Genomic DNA, 23,021 nt, shown 5'->3' with positions numbered 1-23,021 from the left:
TCACCGTGACACTTTTATGATGGCTGTTGTTGTTTTTTAAATATTATTGTTCAATAAATAATACTTAATGTAAATAATAGTATTTAATAATAGTGTAGAGAAACGGTGTGTGTGTGTTCATGACGGTGATTTTAGCTACATTGTTGTGCCATTAGATGGCGACAAGAGACTGTTTTTATGAGTCTGCAGTAAAACCTTTTACATTAAAAAGTTAATGCCATAAATGTAAGTTATTTTTAGTTTCAACAGCTTGACGCAACAAACAAATAACAGATGAAAGAATATTAATGTTACGACAAAGATAACGCTTTCCTCAGCAGATATTCAAACTAATGTTTATTGTGAGTATGAGACCAATCTGAAGTAAGAATGCTGTCTAAGATGCAGGTCCGGCCAATATAAAGCCATATCTCACATCTACTTGTGTGATATTGCTTATCTATATTGTAACAAAATACTTATTAATAATAATCCATATTTGATAATATTTAAATATATATTTTGCAATAGTATATATACTATTATTATTGGTAATAGTATATTAAAATACCTAATATTAATAATTAAAGTAACAATAATAATAATTTCTATAATATTTATTAAATACTCATTTTAAATTCTTTTGAATACTCCATTCGCCCTCAGTTAACCTCCTGCTGCTCTGATCTTATAAATGTGTTTGTGTTACAGCAAACTGAGAGACAGACATCAGACACCAGTGAGAGCCTCTGTGCATGTGTGTGTGTTTGTAAAAATCAATACAGTCTCCCATAAGACAGCCTCATGTGACGAGGTCAGCACTTCATGACACTCACAGCAAAGTGTTACTGCTCAGATGCTGCTGATTTACAGTAAGTCAGATTACAGTAACATAACATTAACTAAGATCAATAAATGCTTTATAAGTGTTGTTCTTGTTAACTAACACAGTAAACCAATGCTAACAAATGTCAAGTTTTACCAAATATAAATATAGAAATGATAATATTAATATATAATTTAGATGCTAGAATAGATTCTAGCATCTGTTTAATATGTTTGTGTGCTCACAGAACTTCAGAGAAGACACTGGTGAAGGTGGACAGGTGTGAGAAACAGGTAGACAGATGCTGTGGTGTGAGACGGGTATGTGTGTGTGTGTTACCTTAGGGAAACGTTCCCTGTAAACATGATTCATCATGATGATCTCATTGTCGTAGCAGGAGTGAGAGCGACCCGGACTGAACACACAACCAAGAGAAAGACAGAGTGTTAAACACAACTACTGCAACACACACACCTGAGCATGAGTGTGTAAGTGTGTGTAAGTGTTGCAGACCTCAGGCTGCGTGAGCGAGGTCTTATGTGGGGTGAACAGCGCCCCCCGTCATCGTCAGTGATGCTCTCTGTGCTGCCGAAGTGTTTGGACAGGAAGTGCAGCTCGTCCATGGTGGGTTGAGACGGCAGCTGGTGCAGACGCTCCTGAGACGAGCTGGAAGACTGGAGATAAACACTCAGACGTTTACATCTCAATACATCTGAACTGTGACAGAATGAAGACATGAACAGGCTATGAAGTATCTGGAACCATTATCTCTAGTGCATAGTGAGCATATAATATGATATAATATAATATAATATGATATAATATAATATAATATAATATAATAACTAGAAAGTAAAGTTTGCAGACTAACTTTAAGGTTGGCTTCAGAAAGCCTAGTCAAATAAAGTTGCTAGGGTACTATAGGTGGTACTCAGGCTGGTTGCTACGGTGTTACTAACATGTTAACATCATTAGCAAGTTACTAGTATGTTGCTAGCATGATTAGCTAGTTATTGGCATGTTGCTAACATGTTTCTAGCATGATTAACAAGTTACTAGCATGTTGCTAACATGTTTCTAGCATGATCAGCAAGTTACTAGCATAATTAGCACATTACTAGCATAACAAATAACGTTATTAGCATGTTGATAACATGATTAGCATGTTGCTAGCATGATTAGCTAACTATTACCATGTTGCTAGCATGCTTCCAGCATGATTAGCCTACTGAGTTACTAGCATATTGCTAGTTACTAACATGTTGCTAGCATGTTTCTAGCATGATCAGCAAGTTACTAGCATGTTGCTAGCATGATTAGCATAATTACCAAGTTGTTAACATTTTTCTAACATGAATAGCATGTTATTAGTATGTTTCTAGCATGATTTGCATGTTAATAGTATAATTAGTATTTTTTGTTAGCATGACTGGCTAGTTACTAACATGTTATCAACATGCTGTTAACATGATTAGCATGTTACTAGCATGTTGCTAGCATAATTAGCTAGTTACTACCATGTTGCTAGCATGTTTCTAGCATTATCAGCGAGTTATTAGCATACTCCCATGTTTCTAGCATGATTAACAAGTTTCTTGCATGTTGCTAGCATGATTAGCTAGTTACTACTTTGTTAGCATGATTATCAAGTTTCTAGCATGTTTCTAGCATGAATAGCATGTTATTAGCATCTTGCTAGCATGATTCACGTTGATAGCATGATTAGCTAGTTACTAACATTTTGCGAGCATAATTAGCATTTTACTAAAATGTTGCAAGCCTGTTTCTAGCATGATTACCATTTTATTAGAATGTTGCTAGCATGATTAGCTAGTTATTGGCATGTTGCTAACATGTTTCTAGCATGATCAGCAAATTACTAGCATACTCCCATGTTTCTAGCATTATTAACAAGTTTCTTGCATGTTGCTAGCATGATTAGCTAGTTATTAGCATTTTGTTAGCATGATTATCAAGTTGCTAGCATGTTTCTAGCATGAATAGCATGTTATTAGCATGTTGCTAGCATGATTCACGTTGATTGCATGATTAGCTAGTTACTAACATTTTGCTAGCACAATTAGCATTTTATTAACATGTTGCAAGCCTGTTTCTAGCATGATTACCATTTTATTAGCATGTTGCTAACAATATTAGCATGTTACTAGCATGTTTATAGCTTGGTCAGCGAGTTACAAGCATATTGCTAGCATGATTAGCTAGTTACTAGCATTTTGATAGTCTGTTTCTAGCCTGATTAACATGTTATTAGCATTTTGATAGTCTGTTTCTAGCCTGATTAACATGTTATTAGCATATTACTAACATGATTAGCATGTTACTTCCATGTTGCTAGCATGTTTCTGGCATTATTAGTGAGTTACTAGCTTATTTCTAGCATGTTTCTAGCATGATTAGCAAGTTACTTGCATATTGCTAGCATGATTAGCTAGTTACTAGCATGTTGCTAGTCTGATTAGCATGTTATTAGCATGTTGTTAACATGATTAGCATGTTACTACAATGTTGCTAGTATGTTTCTAGCATGATTAGCAAGTTACTTGTATATTGCTAACATGATTATATAGTTACTAGCATGTTGCTAGTCTGTTTCTAGCCTAATTAGCATGATTAGCATGTTAAAACCAGCTAAAACCAGTTGATTCAGCTAGAAAACAGCTAAAACCAGCCTAGGCTGGTTGTCTAGTCTTAGCCGGTTTAAGCTGAAAATAGCTGGTTTAAGCATAGCTGGTCTTTTAACAGGTCTCTCACCTTGACCAGCTAAGACTAGCCTGACCAGCTAAAAATTGGCCAAACCACTTTAAACCACTTTAAGCTTAGGCTGGTTTTGTTTTTATTTTTTATTTTTTATTTTTTTAAGTAGGGAGTTGTTATAAGCTTTGCTTAAGCAATACACAGTTTAAATACACTATAAGACTCATTGTACAAAAGTTTTCACCCCCTCAATGAAAGACTGGGATTTTTGGTGGTTTTGATAGTCTGGTTTACGAAAACCATAAGCCAGATCCAGACGACGAAGAAGAAGATTAAATGGTAGATTAAGCTTAATTTAATTATTTAGACATATTTAGAAAAAAATATATAAATTAACTTGAACTGAAATGTAAAAATGAAAACTGAAGATATAAAAATAATTGTTTAAATGAATAAATTCTAATTTAAATTCTTATTAAAAATGATAAGGTCAGATACCGTTGAGCTGGGAGTGTTTGTTCCATATCCAGAAGATGGAAGAGACGCCAGAGACCAGCGGCGCCCATCTCTACACACACAACAGGACAGAAGGTGCATTAACGGCCAGTAAGTGTTTGTGTTCAGTTTCAGTGTGAGGTGTTTGTTTACCGTCTCGAGGAAGCGAAGGAGAAATGTGCCGGAGTGCTGGGAGAGAAGTTTCGAGGGCTGTCCAGGGGACTACTTCCTGTGTGGACAGGAACAACAAATCAAGCTCAGTTAAGAACTCCAAAAACTCAATGAAGTAAGAAAAGCATTTCAGTTAGTCTGTGAACACATCAGTCTTTGTACAAGAGTTTTGTCCTGTAGGGGGCGTGGCCACTCACCAATGTGTCCCGGCAATGGAGAATGTGGGCGGGGCAGAGTCGGGGAGGTGGAGGTGAGAATCAAACTCTTCCGGTTACTGCGGCAACTGCACACACAAACACAGAATGCAATGGGTTAATTCAATTTTAATAAAAATTAATTCAACACATTTAAAGAAGATCAAATATGAGGCAATTAGAGGAAATTAAGTTTAAATTAATTAATCGCAAATAAATGAATAAAATAAATAAATACATATAAAAATGAACAATTTAATTTAATAAATAAACAATTTAAATAAATGAATTAATTAATAAAATAAAAACAAAATATCAAAGAAACCTATAAAATAAATAAATACACATAAAAACTAATTACTAAAGAAATAATTTAAATAAATAAATAAATAAATAAATGAATAAAAATAAAACAATATAAAAAATAAATAAATAAAAGAAAAAATGTAACTTTTAAAAAAGAAACTTTAAAAATGAAAAAATAAATAAATCAAAAGAATGTGAAAATAAATAAATAAAATAAATACATACAAAAAATGTAATGTAATAAATAAAAAAATTAAATAAAGAAATAAATAAATAATGAATGAGCACAATAAAATACAAAGTAAATCAATATAAATGAAAAAATAAATAAAAGAATTTAAAAAATGAATAAATAAATACAAATACTTACCTAAATAAAATAAATAATGAAATGCACTTCAATAATAAAAAATAAATAAATTACAAATAAAAATGAAAAAGAATAAGAGAGTAAAAGAAACTTTAAAAAAGAAACAAATAAATAAAAATAAATAGAATAAAGAAACTTCAAAATAAATAAATAAAAGTAATTGAAAATGATAAATGATAAAAAATTGAAAACGAATAAATAATAACAATAAATAAATAAATAAAAGAAATAATAAAAGAAACCTCAATAATAAAATAAAATACAAATTGAGAAGAATAAGTAAATAAACTTTAAAATAATGTGATAAATAAAAAAATTAATTAGTAAATGAATGAAATTAAAACAAAAAAACATTATAAAAGAAAATAAATAAATATATTAAAAAAAAAAACTTTAAAAAGAAATAAATAAATAAAAATAAAAATAAATGAATGAGACTGAGAAACTAAATAAATAAATACATATGAAAATGTAATAAATAAATAATTTAAATAATGAATGAATGAATACAAAACAATACAAAGTAAAACAATACAGATAATAAAAAATACAAATAAAATAATGAAAGAAATGTCAATAATACAATTAATAAAATACTAATAAAAAATGAAAAAAGCATAAGACAGTAAAAGAAAGTTTTAAAACAAACAAAATAAATAAATGAAAAACATCAATAAAATTGAAGTTTAAAAGAATCTAAAGAAAGAAAGAAAGAAAGAAAGAAAAATAAATACATAAAAGTAATACCAATAAAACGGTAACAGCAAAACACTGATCAGCCCACTAAACAACAAATATAACCAAGTGCCCATCGCAGCCAATCCCTAACTCTAATGATTAAAAGCAATCTTTCATTTTAAGTACAAATTGCTTTTAGACTTGTTTTCCATCATCAAATGTCTTGATGAGATCAAATTGTTCAAACAAAATCACATCAGAGCCGAGAACAGAGAAACTGCTGTGTGTGTGTGTGTGTGTGTGTGTGTGTGTGTGTGTGTGTGTGTGTGTGTGTGTGTGTGTGTGTGTGTGTGTGTGTGTGTGTGTGTGTGTGTGTATTTGTGCCCTGCGGTAGAACAAGAGCGATACAGAAAATTCCATTTCTACAGTCATCAATCTGAGTCGGCGTGAACCGGCGCTCTGAAGAAACTGAGAGACACTTTGGACGAGAGAGATACAGATAAACAGATAAAGAGAAAGAGAGAGAGAGCTAATGGAGGAAAGAGTAAAAGAGAGATACCTGAAATGCCTTGAGAGCCATTACACACCATTACAGTAGAAGTGTGTGTGTCAGGCTTTATCTACATTGTGAGCAGCGAATGTCCCTAAAAAAAAGCTAAAAGCTGAAATCAGCTGAAGTCTTATAGATTTCATTTATAAATCAAAATCCAAAAAATAAACACTTAATCTTTGTAATTTGATTACAGACATCATAACAGAGGACATGTTGAGTTGCTAATAAAGCACTAGTAAACACACACAGACACAGGTGTAGACAGACGGTTAGTTAACGGTCTTAAGGGATCATCCTGAACAGAGCAATCCGAGACCCTGTCCCTCTCTTAAAGAGACAGCGCTTTATTAAATACACAGTAATGCTCTTAAAGCGATAGTGTCCTTATTAATGTAACAGTATCTCTTAAAGAAACAGCACTTTTTAAAAAACACAGTAATGCTCTTAAAGAGACAGTGTCCTTATTAAAATAACAGTATCTCTTAAAGTGACAGTGTCCTTATTAAAATAAATGTTTTTAATACAGTGCTCTCTTATACTTACACTTAGTATGCTTATAAAGCGACAGCGCTTTATTAAATATACAGTAATGCTCTTAAAGAGACAGCGTCCTTATTAAAATAATAGTATCTCTTAAAGATACAGTGTCCTTATTAAAATAACTATTTAATAAAGCGCTGTCTCTTTAAGAGACACTCAGTATGCTTATAAAGCGACAGCGCTTTATTAAATAAACAGTAATGCTCTTAAAGAGACAGCGTCCTTATTAAAATAATAGTATCTCTTAAAGAGACAGTGTCCTTATTAAAATAACTATTTAATAAAGCGCTGTTTCTTTAAGAGATACTCAGTATGCTTATAAAGCGACAGCGCTTTATTAAATACACATTAATGTTCTTAAAGAGATACAGTCCTTAATAACATAACAGTATCTCTTAAAGAGACAGTGTCTCTATTAAAATAACTGTATTTAATAAAGCACTGTCTCTTTAAGAGAACTCAGTATGGTTATAAAGCGACAGCGCTTTATTAAATAAACAGTAATGCTCTTAAAGAGACAGCGTCCTTATTAAAATAATAGTATCTCTTAAAGATACAGTGTCCCTATTAAAATAACTATATTTAATAAAGCACTGTCTCTTTAAGAGAACTCAGTATGGTTATAAAGTGACAGCGCTTTATTAAATGCACAGTAATGTTCTTAAAGCGATTGTGTCCTTATTAATGTAACAGTATCTCTTAAAGAGACAGCGCTTTTTAAAAAACACAGTAATGCTCTTAAAGAGACAGCGCCCTTATTAAAATAACAGCATCTCTTAAAGAGACAGTGTCCTTATTAAAATAAATGTTTTTATTACAGTGCTCTCTTATACTTATACTCAGTATGCTTATAAAGTGACAGCACTTTATCTCTTTAAGAACAATACTGTGTATTAAATAGAGTCCTTAATAACAAAACAGTTTCTCTTAAAGAGACAGTGTCCTTATTAAAATAACAGTATCTCTTAAAGAGACAGTGCTTTATTAAATACACAGTAATGCTCTTAAAGAGACAAAGTCCTTACTTTATATTAGTATCTCTTAAAGAGACAGTGTCCTTTTAAAAAAAAGTATCTCTTAAAGACACAGACATTACAAGCATCAGAATTTTATCATATGAATATCCGAATCTGCAGTTTGAGTCTCTGAATAAAATTAAGCTGTTTTTTCCTCCATATTCTCACTATGTCAGACTATATGAGCCATAAAAGCCTGATGTTTTAGATTTGATATGCAGCATAAATAACAATAAATTACAGAAATTAATACTTTTATTTAGCAACAATGCTCTAAATTGATCACAAGTGATGATAAACACATTTATAATGTTACAAAAGGTTTCTATTTTAAGATAAATGCTGTTCTTCTGAGCTTTCTACTTATTAAAGAAACCAGAAAACTCAGCTGTTTTCAACATAATAATGATGTTTTAATAATGTTTTTTTAGCAGCAAATCAGAATATTAGAATGATTTCTGAAGGATCATGTGGCACTGAAGAGTGGAGTAATGATGCAAAAAAATCAGCTTTGAAATCACAGGAATAAATTACATTTTAAAATATATTCATATTGAAAACAGTTACTTTAAATAGTAAAAATAGTAAAAAATTTGACTGTTTTGCTGTGCTGTCTTCTTATTTCTTACTGTAATCTTACAGTTCAAAAACGTTTGACTGGTAGTGTAAATACATATAAAAAATAAACAATTTAATGTATTAAAAATATTTAAATGAATGAATTTTATTTCAGTTAACATTGTTTTTAAGGTTTATTTAGTCAGTTATTTTTAAGTTAAGCAAAATGAAAATTTGAATTATTTAGTCTAACTTATTTTAGTTCTTAAAGTTAAACTAAACAAATGAGAAATAAGAAAAAAACTAAATAAAATTTGTTTTGTTACATATTTCATTTAATTTTAATTAACATTTATTTTATTTCAAGTAATGAAAACGTTTTTGCAACTAGCTAAAACAAAAGTTTATTTTTAATATTTTAGTTTTATTTCAGTAAATGTTTTTGTGTTATTTCAAGTAACAAGAATGTTGGGTTTATTTAATTTGAGTTATTTTAGTACTTCAAGTTTAACTAAACAAAAAAAAAATTAAATGTTGTCTTTGCAGTTGTAATATATTTTAATTCAGTTAATATTGCTTTTTTTAAACATTTATTTAGTTTTAGATATTTTAGAAAGTTAAACTAAATGAAAACGACACATTTTTGCCTTAGCAACTATTTGAAATCAATGCTTTTTTATTTTATTATTTCAGTAAACATTAATTTTATTGCAAAAATGCTTTTTTGCTTTTAGCTTTAGTGTTAGTTAACTATAATACTCTTTGTCAGCGTTATTTATCTTTCTCTAAAAGCTTTTAAAAACATTAAAAAAGAAACTTTAAAAATGAATAAATAAATAAAAATAAAACAAACAATTAAGATATATAATGAAAAAGGCTTAATAACAAAAAATATCAAATACAAAATACGAAAATAGCACTTTTGAAAGATTTGCTCAACATTTTGTCAAAAGCTTCAATAAACTGTTCCATTTAAATATAAAAAAAAGTTTTTTATGACTATTTTTATGTCAGAGTTTAAAATGCAGTGTCTTTCTTAAAGAGACAGTGTCTCATAATATAATATCATAATTTCAAAACAACATGTATTGAGACTTTCAGCATCATTATGTAGAATTCAAGACAAAAACTTAAGAAAGTACAAGCTCACAGATAAATTATTCACCAATGCATTCAAATGATCAACAAGTAATTCATAATTCATTTTTTTGCAGGACTTTTTTAGTAAAAACACTCATAAGACTCAACGAAAAGTAAATGTTGTTCATTCTGAGTCATGTTTTTTGCCTCAAATACACAAGATGAACAATTAAAATTGAGTTAAACTCCATTATATACACTACTCGCATAAAATATCATATTAAACCAGATGCATTCATCACAACATTCACTAAAGCAGTCACTCAGTCAGTGTGTCACCAGATGAAGGTAAACAGTGACCTCAGCCACATCCTCTTGTGTAATAACATTGCATTTAAAACAGATTTTAAAGCTATTTCACCTTTTAGTGCGCCGAAACACACCGGCCTGCATGATAAAGAAGCAGAAGGCAGCTGAAACCTCAGAAACAAGCAGCGTGCATCATAAAGATCATCAAATGGAAAGCGTTTAGACCATCTGCCTTTGCCTGCACACTGGAAAATAGAGTGCAGGGGGGAATTCTGGGTAAAATCTCGAGGGCAGCGGATGATACCAAGATGAGCATTAAAAGGGGGGAGCAGGTGCGGCTCATCCGTTCACAAGATGCTACTGAGTGAGTGTGTGTGTGTGTGTGTGTGTGTGTGTGTGTGTGTGTGTGTGTGTGCGTATGTGTGTGTGTTTCTAAATTTAAGTGCAATATGCTTTTTCCCAGAGGTCACGGTGATATAACTGAGAATCACGGAAAAATGAGAGTGAAAGAAGAAAGCTTTTAGAGAAATGGACAGAGAGACAGAGAAAGATAAATAACCCTGACGAAGAGAGACAGGTTGAGCCAGGGTTATTATAGTTAACTCTAATACTTAAACTAAAAGCATAAAAGCATTTTCGTAACTTGCAATAAAAGTAACGTTTACTGAAATAATGAAATAAAATAAAAAACCCATTGATTTCAACTAGTTGCTAGAGCAAAAATGTGTCGTTTTCATTTAGTTTAACTTTCTAAAATAACTAAAACTAAATAAATCTTTAACAAAAAATATTGTTAAATTAAAATATATTAGAAAAATGTAAAGCTAGTTGCAAAGACAACATTTTTGATTTTAGTTTGAAGCACTGAAATTAAATAAACTATTATTAAAACATTTGCATTACTTAATAAAATAAATGTTATTTGTTATATAAATGAAATATAACAAAACTTTAACTAATTTTATTTTTATTATTTCTAATAATAATAATTTTATATTTATTATTATTTTCGTTTTTTTTTTATTTCTTTAAGAACTAAAATAAGTTCAACTAAATAAGGCAACATTTCTCATTTTAATTTAGCTTAACTACTAAAAACTAAAATAACTACAACTAAATAAACCTTAAAAACAATGTTAACTGAAATAAAATCTAGTAGAAAAAATATTTTATTATTTTATTATAAGCTGCAAAGATAACATTTCACATTTTTCTTATATTTTACTTAAATTACTAAAGTTACTCAAATTAAATAGACTAAAAAATAAGGCAATGTTTTTTATTTTAATTTAGCTTAACTTACTAAAATAACTAAAACTTAAAAACAATGTTAACTGAAATAAAATCTAGTAGAAAAAGTATTTTATTATATTTATTTTATTTCTCCTAGCTGCAAACATATCACTTTTTTTTACTTAAAGCACTAAAATAAATAAATCTTAAGAAACATTTGTTACTTACAATTACAAAAAAACATTTACTGAAATAAAACAAAATACTAAAACTTATTTTAATTTGAAGCACTAAAATAACTACAATTAAATAAACCATTAATAAATAAGTTCATTACTTGAAATAAAATAAATAAAAACCAAAATAATCCTTAAAAACAATGTTAACTGAAATAAAACTTATTTTATTTCTAGCTGCAAAGACAACATTTCTCATTTTTCTCAATTTTACATTTAAGTACTTAAATAACTAAAATTAAATAAACCTTAAAAACATTCATGTTACTTGCAATAACAAAAACATTTACTGAAATAAAACAGTAAATATTACAAATAAACGTATTTTATTTTAACTTGTTGCAAAGACAACATTTATGTTTAATTTAAAGTACTAAAACAACTCAAATTAAATAAACCATAAATAAACATTTTTATTAGCTGATATAAAGTAAATGTTAATTGAAATTAAATAAAATATATAACAAAACTTCAACTAACTTTATTTTGTTTTCATTTTTATTTTATTTTATATTTCTCATTTGTTTAGTTTAACTAAAGTGACTAAAACTAAATAAACTGAAAAATAAAAATTAATAAAAACTTAATGCAAATTACAAAAACATCCCCCAAAATACTAAAACTTTAGCTAAAATTAAAGAGAAAACAAAACATATTTAAACTACAATAGTATCTCGATGATATGAAAAACACTGGATTGAGTTTGTATGAATGATCTTGGAAATTTACCACAGTAATCACTAAAATACTACAGTTACTACTCTTATAATCTAGACGCAACTACTTATTTTCTTTCGTATCGAACCCCAATACACACTACATGCATCTAATCTGAATACAAAACTGTCAGTGAGGCATTTATTTAAAATTTATTAAGACTAAAAACAGACTCACCTGCTGTTCTTACGGGGCAGAGGAAGATCCTTCTAGGCCAAAGACACAGAGACAAAAACCGGACAGAGGAAAAAACACAAAGAGAGAGAGAACAGAGATCAGATAGGATAAACTCAGTTACACTTATATGTCATTAAATTAGATTAGACATTTATAGTAACGAAAGAGGCACAAACACACTTTACAATCAAAACGTTCGACATAAAGAATGATTTTAAATGATAAAAATAAAAAATAAACTATTTAATATGAATTTAAAGTGTGTGAATGTCACTGAGTTTGTGTTTGGCACATTATTGTAGCACTGGACATGATGCAATGTGTTTCTTTGGATGAAACAAACAAAACACAGAGAGATGCTGCTGCTGTTTTGGCAGCGCTCCCGTCCTTCATTTCTCTCTGTGATTGAACACATAATCCACTCTCATTCGTCTTACTGACAGACTCTCTGTCTCTCTGAGAGACTCCAGCAGAACTTCAGCAGATGTTCATTCAGATGCAGACAAACAGGCCATACATGTTAAACAGAGTCAACCAGCACTCATACGTGAGATCAAAACGATTCTTTCTTAATTCCTAACGCTCTAAGAGTAAATGATTTGTCAGTGCATGTCATTATAAAGAAATTAGATAAGCTTCCACCCATCAGTAAACGTCCCAAGCCGCGCCCCCAGAGACATCTCAGCCAATCTGAAGTCAGCAAAATGTTCCCTGGCTAAAAAGTTGCTTAAGAAGCTTATAATTGAACGTAACATCATAATATATTCATTTATACAACAGTTCTTTCTGGTCCTCAAATCTGATTGGCTGATAAGAGTGTGATATTCGAGTGATAACACTCCGCTTGCAGAATTTCTCACGGCAAATCTCACGGGAGACGGCCAAATCCAGTATAATTTTAAAAACAACAGTGTTTTTTTTTTCATGGTATGTGAGTTTTTTGGTGATAATGTACTTGTTTTATCTTCAAATATGCGGTTTGTTAATAAAGAAAATTTTCTTCAACGTTTTTGGACATGTGAGCTCCACAAAGAGAGAGAAAACAGAGATCAGATAGGATAAACTCAGTTACACTTATATGTCATTAAATTACCAACCCACCAAAAGCAGCCTCACCTCGCCCAGACCTTCAGAAATCTGCAGCCGGCTTTGATGTCTCAGCAGAGGTTAAACATGAGATATATTTTGTTCTAATGGACAGTCTTTGGTCTCATTAATCTATTATTTGTTCCAGAGCAAATAGTTTTGACTGAGGGCAACGTTACGTTATATTTGTAACTTGAACGCTATGTATCAGAGCGCTGCCTTTGTACTTTTGACTGAATTGCCTAGCAACTTTTATGATGGCTGTTTTTGATTATTAAATATTATTATTCAATAAATAACATTTCTCATAAATAATAGTAGTATACAATATTGGGAAACAGTGTGTTTGTGATGGTGATGTTAGTTACATTGTTCTGCCATTAGGTGGCCAAAAGGCTGTTTTTACGTATCAGCAGTAAAGACTTTTATATTAAAAGAGACTGAAACACTGCTGAAGGAAGTTATTTTACTTTCAACAACAGCTTGACACAGCGAACAAATGCACTGAACGGCATCATCAGAAATCACCCATAACAGATGAAAGGATAGTTCAACAAAGATAACGCTTTCCTTAGCGAACATTAAACTATGTTTTATTATGAATATGAGATTGAGCTGAAGAACGAATGCTGTATCAGATGCAGATCACACTCGTTCACTCCATCTCTCTCTATCATAACACTCATTGACATTTTAATACTAGGGCTGGGTATTGTGACCGATTTGGCAATTCGATTCGATTCTTATTTTTATGGTTTCGATTAGATTTCGATTCGATTTGATTCGATTCGATTCGATATCGATTAGCTATCAATATTTCATTTAAAATGTTAGTTTTGCAGACATGGGATCAATATTTTGATATAAATGCTGGTAACTGAAACTCTCCTACTTAAGTTTATTACTGAAATACACATCTACATTAATAATAGGGTTAAACTGAAGATCGATTAAAATCGGAGAATCGATATTTTTTACCCAGCCCTATTTAAAGGTTGTATCAGCGATTTCTAGCCTAAAACATAAAGTGTCAATTTCAGCTCACCTTTCATCACGATCCGCTCGCTGCCTGCCCCATAAATTGTCTGTGAAAAAACCGCGTCTCTCTGGTCAGCCTAGGGTCCGAGATATGCCAAAAAAACAATCGGCACTATCAACACACCACAGATAACCAAACAGTGTTCCAACCAATCAGCGTCAGGGGTTTGGTGTTGTGGACTTTCCTACTGGTGCAGGGATGTGAGGGAGGCGGTGCGAAAGTCCACAACACCAAACCCCTGACGCTGATTGGTTGGAACACTGTTTGTTTTTGTGTGGAAAGGTTGGTAGTGCCGATTGTTTTTTTGGCATATCTCGGACCCTAGGCTGACCAGAGAGACGCGGTTTTTTCACAGACAATTTATGGGGCAGGCAGCGAGCGGATCGTGATGAAAGGTCTGCTGAATTTGACACTTTATGTTTCAGGCAAGAAATCGCTGATACAACCTTTAATACTGTAATGCAATAAGCTTTCAATGACGTTTGTTCATTACTAGTTCTAAAGTGATGTTTTGAAATTAGTAACTGAGGCTTGGGCTCAGCTGTTGAACTGTCAAACTGAGATTTGAATCCATGGCGGAAGGAAGTAGTTCTGCACAAAAAGAGGGTTTTTAAAGACACTCCGCTGTTGTTTCTTATGTATTTAAAACCTTGTCTCGTTGAACTGTTGTATAAATGCAATATCACATGAGTAGACAGCACGCTGTGACTACCTACGGCCGAATTACAGCCATGCCGACATACAGCCATATTTCACGTCTACTCATGTGATATTGCTCATTTATACAACAGTTTTTTCTGTTTCTCAAATCTGATTGGCTGGTAAGTGCCATAGGTAATCACAGCGTACTGTCTACTCATGTGATATTGCGTTTATACAACAGTTTGATGGCACGCGTGCATAAAATACATAAGAAACAACAACGGAGTGTCTTTAATAGCCCTCTTTTGTGCAGAATTACTTCCTTTCATCAAGGATTCAAATCTAAAGTTGACCGGTTGACAGCTGAGCCCAAGCCTCTGTTACTAATTTGAAAACGTCACTTTAGAACTAGTAACAAAGGAACGTTGCTTCACTGAAAGCTTATTGCATTACTGTATTAAAATCTCACTGTATTATGTGTAGTAGAGTATTATGAGAGAAAGCATTGGATTCAGCATTCATTCTTAAGCTTAATCTCATGTACAGAATAAAACAGTTTGAATGTCTGCTAAGGAAAGCGATATCTTTATCGTACTATCCTTTCATCTGTTAAAGGGGTCATATGATGTTGATTAAAAAAAACATATTTTTGTGTATTTGGTGTAATGCAATGTATATTTAAAGAGATGCTGTTGAAGGAAGTTATTTTACTTTCAACAACAGCTTGAAAACGCAGCTAACTGTCATCGGAAATCACCCTCAGCAAATGAAAGGATAGTACGACAAAGATATTGCTTTCCTCAGTAGACATTAAAACTAGGGTTGCAAAGGGGTGGAAAATTTCTGGTAAATTTCCAGAAACTTCACAAAAATCCCAGGAAGATTAAAAACAAATTCTGTAAAGTTTCCAAAATTTCTGGAATTTTTCTGAAATTTACAGGAAATTTTCCAAATTTTTGCAACCCCAATTCAAACCAAATGTTCTATTGTGAATATAAGATTGAGCTGAAGAATAAATGCTGCATCAGATTCAGGTAATCACACTCGCTCCGTCCATCTCTCTCTCATAATACTCTACTACACATAATACACTGATTTTAATACAGTAATACAATATGTTTTCAATAAAGGAACCTCAACATCCGTTCGTAACAGCTCAGCTGTTAAACTAAGATTTGAATCCGTGGCAGAAGAAAGTAGTTCTTGCCAAAAGAGGGTTTTTAAAGACACTCCGCTAATGTTTCTTATGTATTTACTAGGGCTGGGTAAAAAATATCGATTCTCCGATTTTAATCGATCTTCAGTTTAACGCAACGATATCGATTCGGGAAATCCCCGAATCGATTCTTAATGCACGTGCTTCACGTAAGAGGATATTTATTCCCCTCTCGTCCAGAAGGTGTCACTAGTGTTCCTGCTGAGAGTTTTCTCAACCGCTGGTGATCTAATCACAGCGCAAAGGAGCTGCCTTAGATCAGATCAGAACATGTTGATCAGCTGCTTTTTTTTTTTTTTGCAGAAAAATCTGGTGATCAAAAATGTTTAGGCTGTAGTTAAGAACTGTTAGTTTTATGGACAGTTAGAATGTTTTGTATACGCAGACAAGGGCTTTATGATGGGCCTGTTTTGAACGTTTTGAATTTAGAAAAATGTTTTATTTCTTAAACATGTTTGAAGTTCTTAATAGATTTCACTGTTGCACATTTACAGTCTTTTTATTTTTTTACAGTAATGTGCATTTTGCAGTTTGTTTATGCACATAATTTTGAATTCTTGTTACAGTGTTCATTTAAAATAAAAGTTGTTTAAAATAAACAATTGTGCACCCTATTATTAATGTAGATGTGTATTTCAGTAATAAACTTAAGTAGGAGAGTTTCAGTTACCAGCATTTATATCAAAATATGGATCCCATGTCTGCAAAACTAACATTTTAAATGAAATATTGATAGCTAATCGATATTGAATCGAATCGAATCGAAATCGAATCGAATCGAAACCAAAAAAATAAGAATCGAATCGAATTGCCAAATTGGTCACAATACCCAGCCCTAGTATTTACACACATGCTGTTGAACAGTTGTATAAACACAATATCACACGAGTAGACGTTGGCCTGCACAGCCTTGCCGATATACAGCCATATCTCATTCTCATGTCTAAGAGTGTGCTATGGCTCATATATTATAGAAGGCATTTCATGCATGTTATTTAACAAAAAGCTCACTTGCAGCAGTTTTATCATTAGCATTGATTGGCAGACATCACTAATCAATAGGAGAAGCTCAGATGTCCTTGGACGTTTATATGCTTTCAGAATTAACACCGGGCCTCGTTTTACAACATTCACACTGGAAACCAGATACACGTGAAATACAATCTAGAGACAAAACCTGTCAAAACAGTTTTTGATTGAACCACATATTTGCATAAAGAAATGGAAGCCTAATTTTAGGGCCATTGAGATATTGTGACTTCTCTTTTATCATGAGAGTCACCTGATCGAGAACATTCTAGAAGCAAACAGATTTTATGAGCAACTACATCAAACCCAACCAAGACTATACCAAGATGGTGTTTTAAAATCAAAAGCAGCCTGAAGGTTTTATTATATTAAAGCTTGACAGGTTGAAAGTGACCATAAAGAAAGGCAAAGTCTGTATCAGAAGTGTTGTATTTTTAGCTGTATCATTACTCAGCAGCTGAAGATGCTCACTTCGTATCGACGGACTAATCAAACACCGCATCTTTGCGCTCTCACCTGCCTTTCGGCTCTCTTATTGATCGTCAATAAAGGCGTGTGTTTCCATGACTACAGCGGCTGTAGTGTTAGTATGCTGCTGACACGTTTAGGCGAATAATCGCTCCTAAGGATCAGGCTCTGTCTCTATCGACTGAGGTTAAACTCTCTGTGACTGAGCCGTCGGGTCAATTACACTATAAATAAACTGAGAGATCACCACCCTCACGGGCATTACAGCACACATGTACATTCACACAAGGCTGATCTGCAGCTGCGCCATACGCTTTCTCATGCGTTGTTCAGTTTAGGTTCTACTGTAGTTCATTCTACAGTAAGTATAAAATGTGAAAATGTCAGAGCAATTCCACTTCCCATAAGCACGATGGCTAAAGAAGATCTTTCACTGAGATATTCATATATGTGACCCTGGACCACAAAACCAGTCTTAATATTTGTAGCAATAGCCAAATATTCATTTGGACAACTTTAAAAGCGATTTTCTCAGTATTCACCCTCAGATTACAGATTTTCAAGTATTTGTATCTCGACCAAATATTGTCCTATTCTAACAAACCATACATCAATGGAAAGCTCAAAAAATCGAGCCTTTGGTTTTGTGGTCACATTTAATAAAGACTGCAAGCTACAAGAGCAGCATGCAGGGCTTTTACCTAGTATTTCCACATTTCACAAATAAAAATAAAAGTTTTTTGATTGCTTCATTACTTAAGCTAATTTAATTTTTTTATCAAATATAAATATACAAATAAAACTTTAAATAAAATAATCTTTAACAGAAATAAGAAAAAAATTAACTTGTTTCAGCTAGCTAGCAACATTTCTAATTTTCATTTATTTTAACTTCATGTAATAACTAAGACTTAAATAAATAAATAAATAAATAAATGATTTATTAAATAAAAATGACTAAAACATATAATAACAGATTAAAACTTTAAATAAAATTAAAAGGAAAACAAAAAATATAAAAACTAAAATATTAATAAACATTATGACAGTATCTTAGTGCTATTAAAACAGCACTTTTAAACTGTTTCGAGATCTTAAAAAACATTTACTTGCATTTATTGATAAACATTATCTGACATAAAACAAAATATAAAAATAAACACAATTTCTAAAATTTTCTAAAAAAAAAAAAAACTTCAAGTACTACTAATAACTAAAACTACATAAACCAATAAATAAACATTTTCATCACTTGAAATAAAATAAATATGAAATTAAATCAAATTAAATTAAATATTTATATATATTACTCATTTATTTTTAGTTTAACTTCAAGAACAAAAATAACTAAAACTACATAAAATAGAAAATCTATACAAATGACACAAATTAAAAAAATATTCAAACTAAAATTAAAATGTGATTAAATTACATGTAATTTGAAAAATGTATAAAAACTACAATATTATCTCAATTATATGAAAAACACTGGGCTGAGTTTAACGCACACAATATTAACCCATATGGAAATTTACCATGGTATTCTCTAAAATACCACAGTTACTATACTTATCGTCAGGACGCAATTACTCGTTTTCTTTCGTATTAAAACCCAATACACACTAAATGCATCTAATCTGAATAAAAGGGTGCAAATGACCATATTTATTATAGCTATAACGAAAACTACAATAAAACAACAATAAAAAATATATAATTTAACTTTAAATAAAACTGCAATAAAAAGTCAAAAAAAAAAATTTACATACGTATATCAGTTAGCTAGAGACATTTCTTATTTTCATTTAGTCTAACTTGATGTAATAACTAAAACATTTTCTTAGCTGTAACACTTAGTTGTAATAGCATAAAATAACTGTCAGTTTCTTTAAACAGGTAATGCTGCCAGACACATAAAACACTGAAGCTCTTCTTACAGTTCAACTAAATAAAATTAAATGAAAATCAAGACATAAAAGTTTACAGTGTGCAATTTCATCAAACTATGCAAACATCCTTTGCACAATAAATCATTTTTTCAAGATCAATTAAAATAACTGAGGTTTGATGTTTAGAATAAGTGTTTTATGACGATACCAAAACATCTGGCAATAAAAATTTTAAAATCTGTATTCACTTTCAGGGTAATGAATTCACAGAACGCCATTATCTTCATTAAACGAGTCTTCCGCGTAATGCAGGAGACGGCTGGAGATCATCTCTAGTTTTTCTGAAGAAAGACACTCGCGCTGTCTGTTTGTTTCGCCGTGACTCACTGCGTTTGATTTTAGACAGTAATTGAGTTTTCCATCCCTAAATGCTGTAAAAGCTTCCCAGAAACCCTGCGGAGAAGAGCAGCCCAGCAAACTCATGCGGACAGATGGAGCCGATCGAGAATAAGCTGCCAAACTCGGAGCGGAGATCAGTCGAGCAAAGCGCCGCAGCTGCTGGAATGAAGCGTCAGCCATACTGAACACAGATATTACAGTTATGAGTCACGAGACGGGACGTCAAAGCAAATTAGCACAATTAATTATTACAACATCCTAACTGGAAAAAAATAAGGGTGAATTTTAGTCATTTGAAGACATTTGTCAGTCTCTCACAGAGAAGTATATTTTCTGCTCATTGTAAATTGTGCTTAACTAGCAGATTAGCAGATTTATCAAAGTCTGATGAAAAGTTTTAAAGAAAGGCTTCTTTAATCTTTAAATGCATATAGCGACCTGGCCATATATATCAAGCATGGATGAATCTCTAACTTCTGCAATAGCAAAAAACTGCTAAAGTGTTACCAAATTTAGAAATATTTTTACTATTTAAAATAACTGTTTTCTATTTGAATATATTTTAAAATATAATTTATTTTTGCGATTTCAAAGCTAAATGTTCAGTCTTCAGTGTCACATGATCCTTCAGAAATCAAAATGTATAATTTATATTATATTTATATTATTAAAATATTGTTAAATAATACAATAAATAATACATTTATATTATTACAGTATTTTATTTTATTTTATTTTATTTTTTTTTAGAAATTAATACTTTTATTTAGCAAGGATGCTTTAAAATGATCAAAAGTGATTAATAAAGACTTAAAGTTTTATAAATGCTGTTCTTCTGAGCTTTCTATTCATCAAAGAAACCTGGAAAAAATTCTAGTCAGCTGTTTTCAACATAATAATAATAATAATAAATGTTTTCTGAGCTGTGAAGGATCATGTGAATGGAGTTATGATGCAAAAAATTCAGGTTTGAAATCACAGGAATAAATTACATTTTCAAATATATTCAAATAGAAAACAGTTATTTTGAAAAGTAAAAATATTTCACAATTTTAAGGCTTTTGCTGTGCTTTGGATCAAATAAATGCAGGCTTGGTGAGCAGACGAGACCCTTTAAAAACATTCAAAATCTTAGTGTTCAAAAACTTTTGATTGGTAGTGTATAGTGATATGTATTTGATATATTGTGATTAAAAAAAATAAAAATTAAATCATAAGAAGTCTAAGTTTTATCTTAACAAATGTATTTTAGATAACATATATTTTACTTCAAATAACAAAAAAAGTTTTTTACGGTTTTAGTTACAGCTAAACTATAATAACCCTGAGCTGATGGGTTGTGCACAAGCACAAAATTTTCTTCAAAAAACATAAATATTTACTTCAACATATTATGTTTCTGTTTATAACTTTGATTGAATAGAGTCTGATCAGCATCTAATTCCAGATGATACGTCTGAATGATGACGGGCTGAAAAAGTAGTCTGAGCTGTAATGAAATGGCACTATCTGGGCCTTCTGCCCACTGTTTGGTGCAAACCCATCATTTACTGCGCCAACCCCATAATCTGAGCCTCATTAACCTAAGAGCGTCCCGTTGCCAGCAGAACGCAGCCGTCCGCAAAACAGCCCCTGAGTTATCGCCGCATGAGCCTTCCGTTGGGATTTTCGGGATTTCCTCCAACTATTTTTATTAATGGCTCTGCGCATCAGGAGAAAATGTGCATTGGATGCCTTCGGTAATCAAACAGCAGTTTTCCGGAAATCATTGCACAACGGTTTGAGGGTTGGTTGATTAAATAAATGAACACTGTTGAGCTCCAAAAATGCAATTTAAGTCTAATTTAGAGCGGCATGCATGCACCTGAAGACTTCTTCATCAGCTCCTAATATGTATGCGGCACCCTGCTGCATGATGTGAGTGACCTTTGACCTTTGAGACGGCGTGTTGCACCATATGGCAGCTACAGTGCAGTGGAGCGGGGAGGGGTGTTAACTGAATAACCAACACAATGAGCGTGTGTGCGATGCACGGGACAGACCCGAGGGACCTGGGAAATACGTTGAAGGCAATTATTCTCACATCGAGCGAATAATATGTCACATGTTCGGAACACACTCAGACACAATGACAAGCAATTATATTTTGCATAAATGAAGTCTATTTTTGGAGCCTTTTTTGCACTGGGACTGTTTTTTTGACAATGAAACACATTTCAGCCTAAATTCAGGGGCCAATTGTGGAAAGATTAATGTTTGCATTGTCTAAAATGTATGTGCATGTGCTGGAATATGGTTTATATTTATACTTTTGACAAAATGAATTATTTTTTGTTTAGATTTTTTTGCAAATTCCCATTAATGCCCAATAACCTTTGAAAGCAATGATAGTCAAAGTCAAGATTATTTATACAGCACTTTTTACAATACAAGTTGTGTCAAAGCAACCTTACAGTATTAAAATAAGACAATAAAGTGATTGAATGTGTGCAAAAATTAACACAATAAATTTAAACTAGATAATAAAGTTTGTCAAGACTTACTTGAGAAAGCCGGCCCAGTTTTGACGTTTTAAGATTGACAGTTTTCAGTTTGAAATAGTTTGAGTTTAAAGTAGTTTTAAAAGCTTAAAGTTTGATGAACTGATAGATGATCAGCATGTTGTTAGCATGATTTTATCACGATTAGCATGTTACTAGCATGTTGCTAGCATGATTAACATGCCACTCACATGTTTACAGTATGGTTAACATGTTACTAGCATGTTGCTAGCATGATTAACATGCCACTCACATGCTTACAGTATTGTCAACATGTTACTAGCATGTTGCTAGCATGATTAACATGCCACTCACATGTTTACAGTATGGATAACATGTTACCAGCATGTTGCTAGCATGATTAACATGCCACTCACATGTTTACAGTATGGATAACATGTTACTAGCATGTTGCTAGCATGATTAACATGCCACTCACATGTTTACAGTATGGATAACATGTTACTAGCATGTTGCTAGCCTGATTAACATGCCACTCACATGTTTACAGTATGGTTAACATGTTACTGGCATGTTGCTAGCCTGATTAACATGCCACT

General features: G+C 31.7%; 1 protein-coding gene across 1 annotated transcript in view; it reads right to left on the bottom strand.

Moving 5' to 3' along the window:
* Positions 1 to 20,101, bottom strand: part of mast1b (microtubule associated serine/threonine kinase 1b) — a 36,039-nt gene extending 15,938 nt beyond the window's left edge. Inside the window, exons 1-6 of the mRNA XM_073824947.1 lie at positions 19,791 to 20,101; positions 4,384 to 4,469; positions 4,169 to 4,244; positions 4,019 to 4,088; positions 1,319 to 1,479; positions 1,145 to 1,220 (exon numbers count right to left, since the gene is read on the bottom strand). Coding sequence (XP_073681048.1) covers positions 1,145 to 1,220; positions 1,319 to 1,479; positions 4,019 to 4,088; positions 4,169 to 4,244; positions 4,384 to 4,469; positions 19,791 to 20,101 — 780 coding nt within the window. The remainder of the gene's footprint in view (positions 1 to 1,144; positions 1,221 to 1,318; positions 1,480 to 4,018; positions 4,089 to 4,168; positions 4,245 to 4,383; positions 4,470 to 19,790) is intronic.
* Between the last annotated feature and the right edge of the window lie 2,920 nt (positions 20,102 to 23,021).

The sequence above is a fragment of the Garra rufa genome, chromosome 1 (genome assembly GCF_049309525.1).
Source record: "Garra rufa chromosome 1, GarRuf1.0, whole genome shotgun sequence".
NCBI lineage: Eukaryota > Metazoa > Chordata > Actinopteri > Cypriniformes > Cyprinidae > Garra > Garra rufa.
Note: the sequence above shows the minus strand (reverse complement) of the source record. Positions and strands in the feature narration are given on the sequence as shown.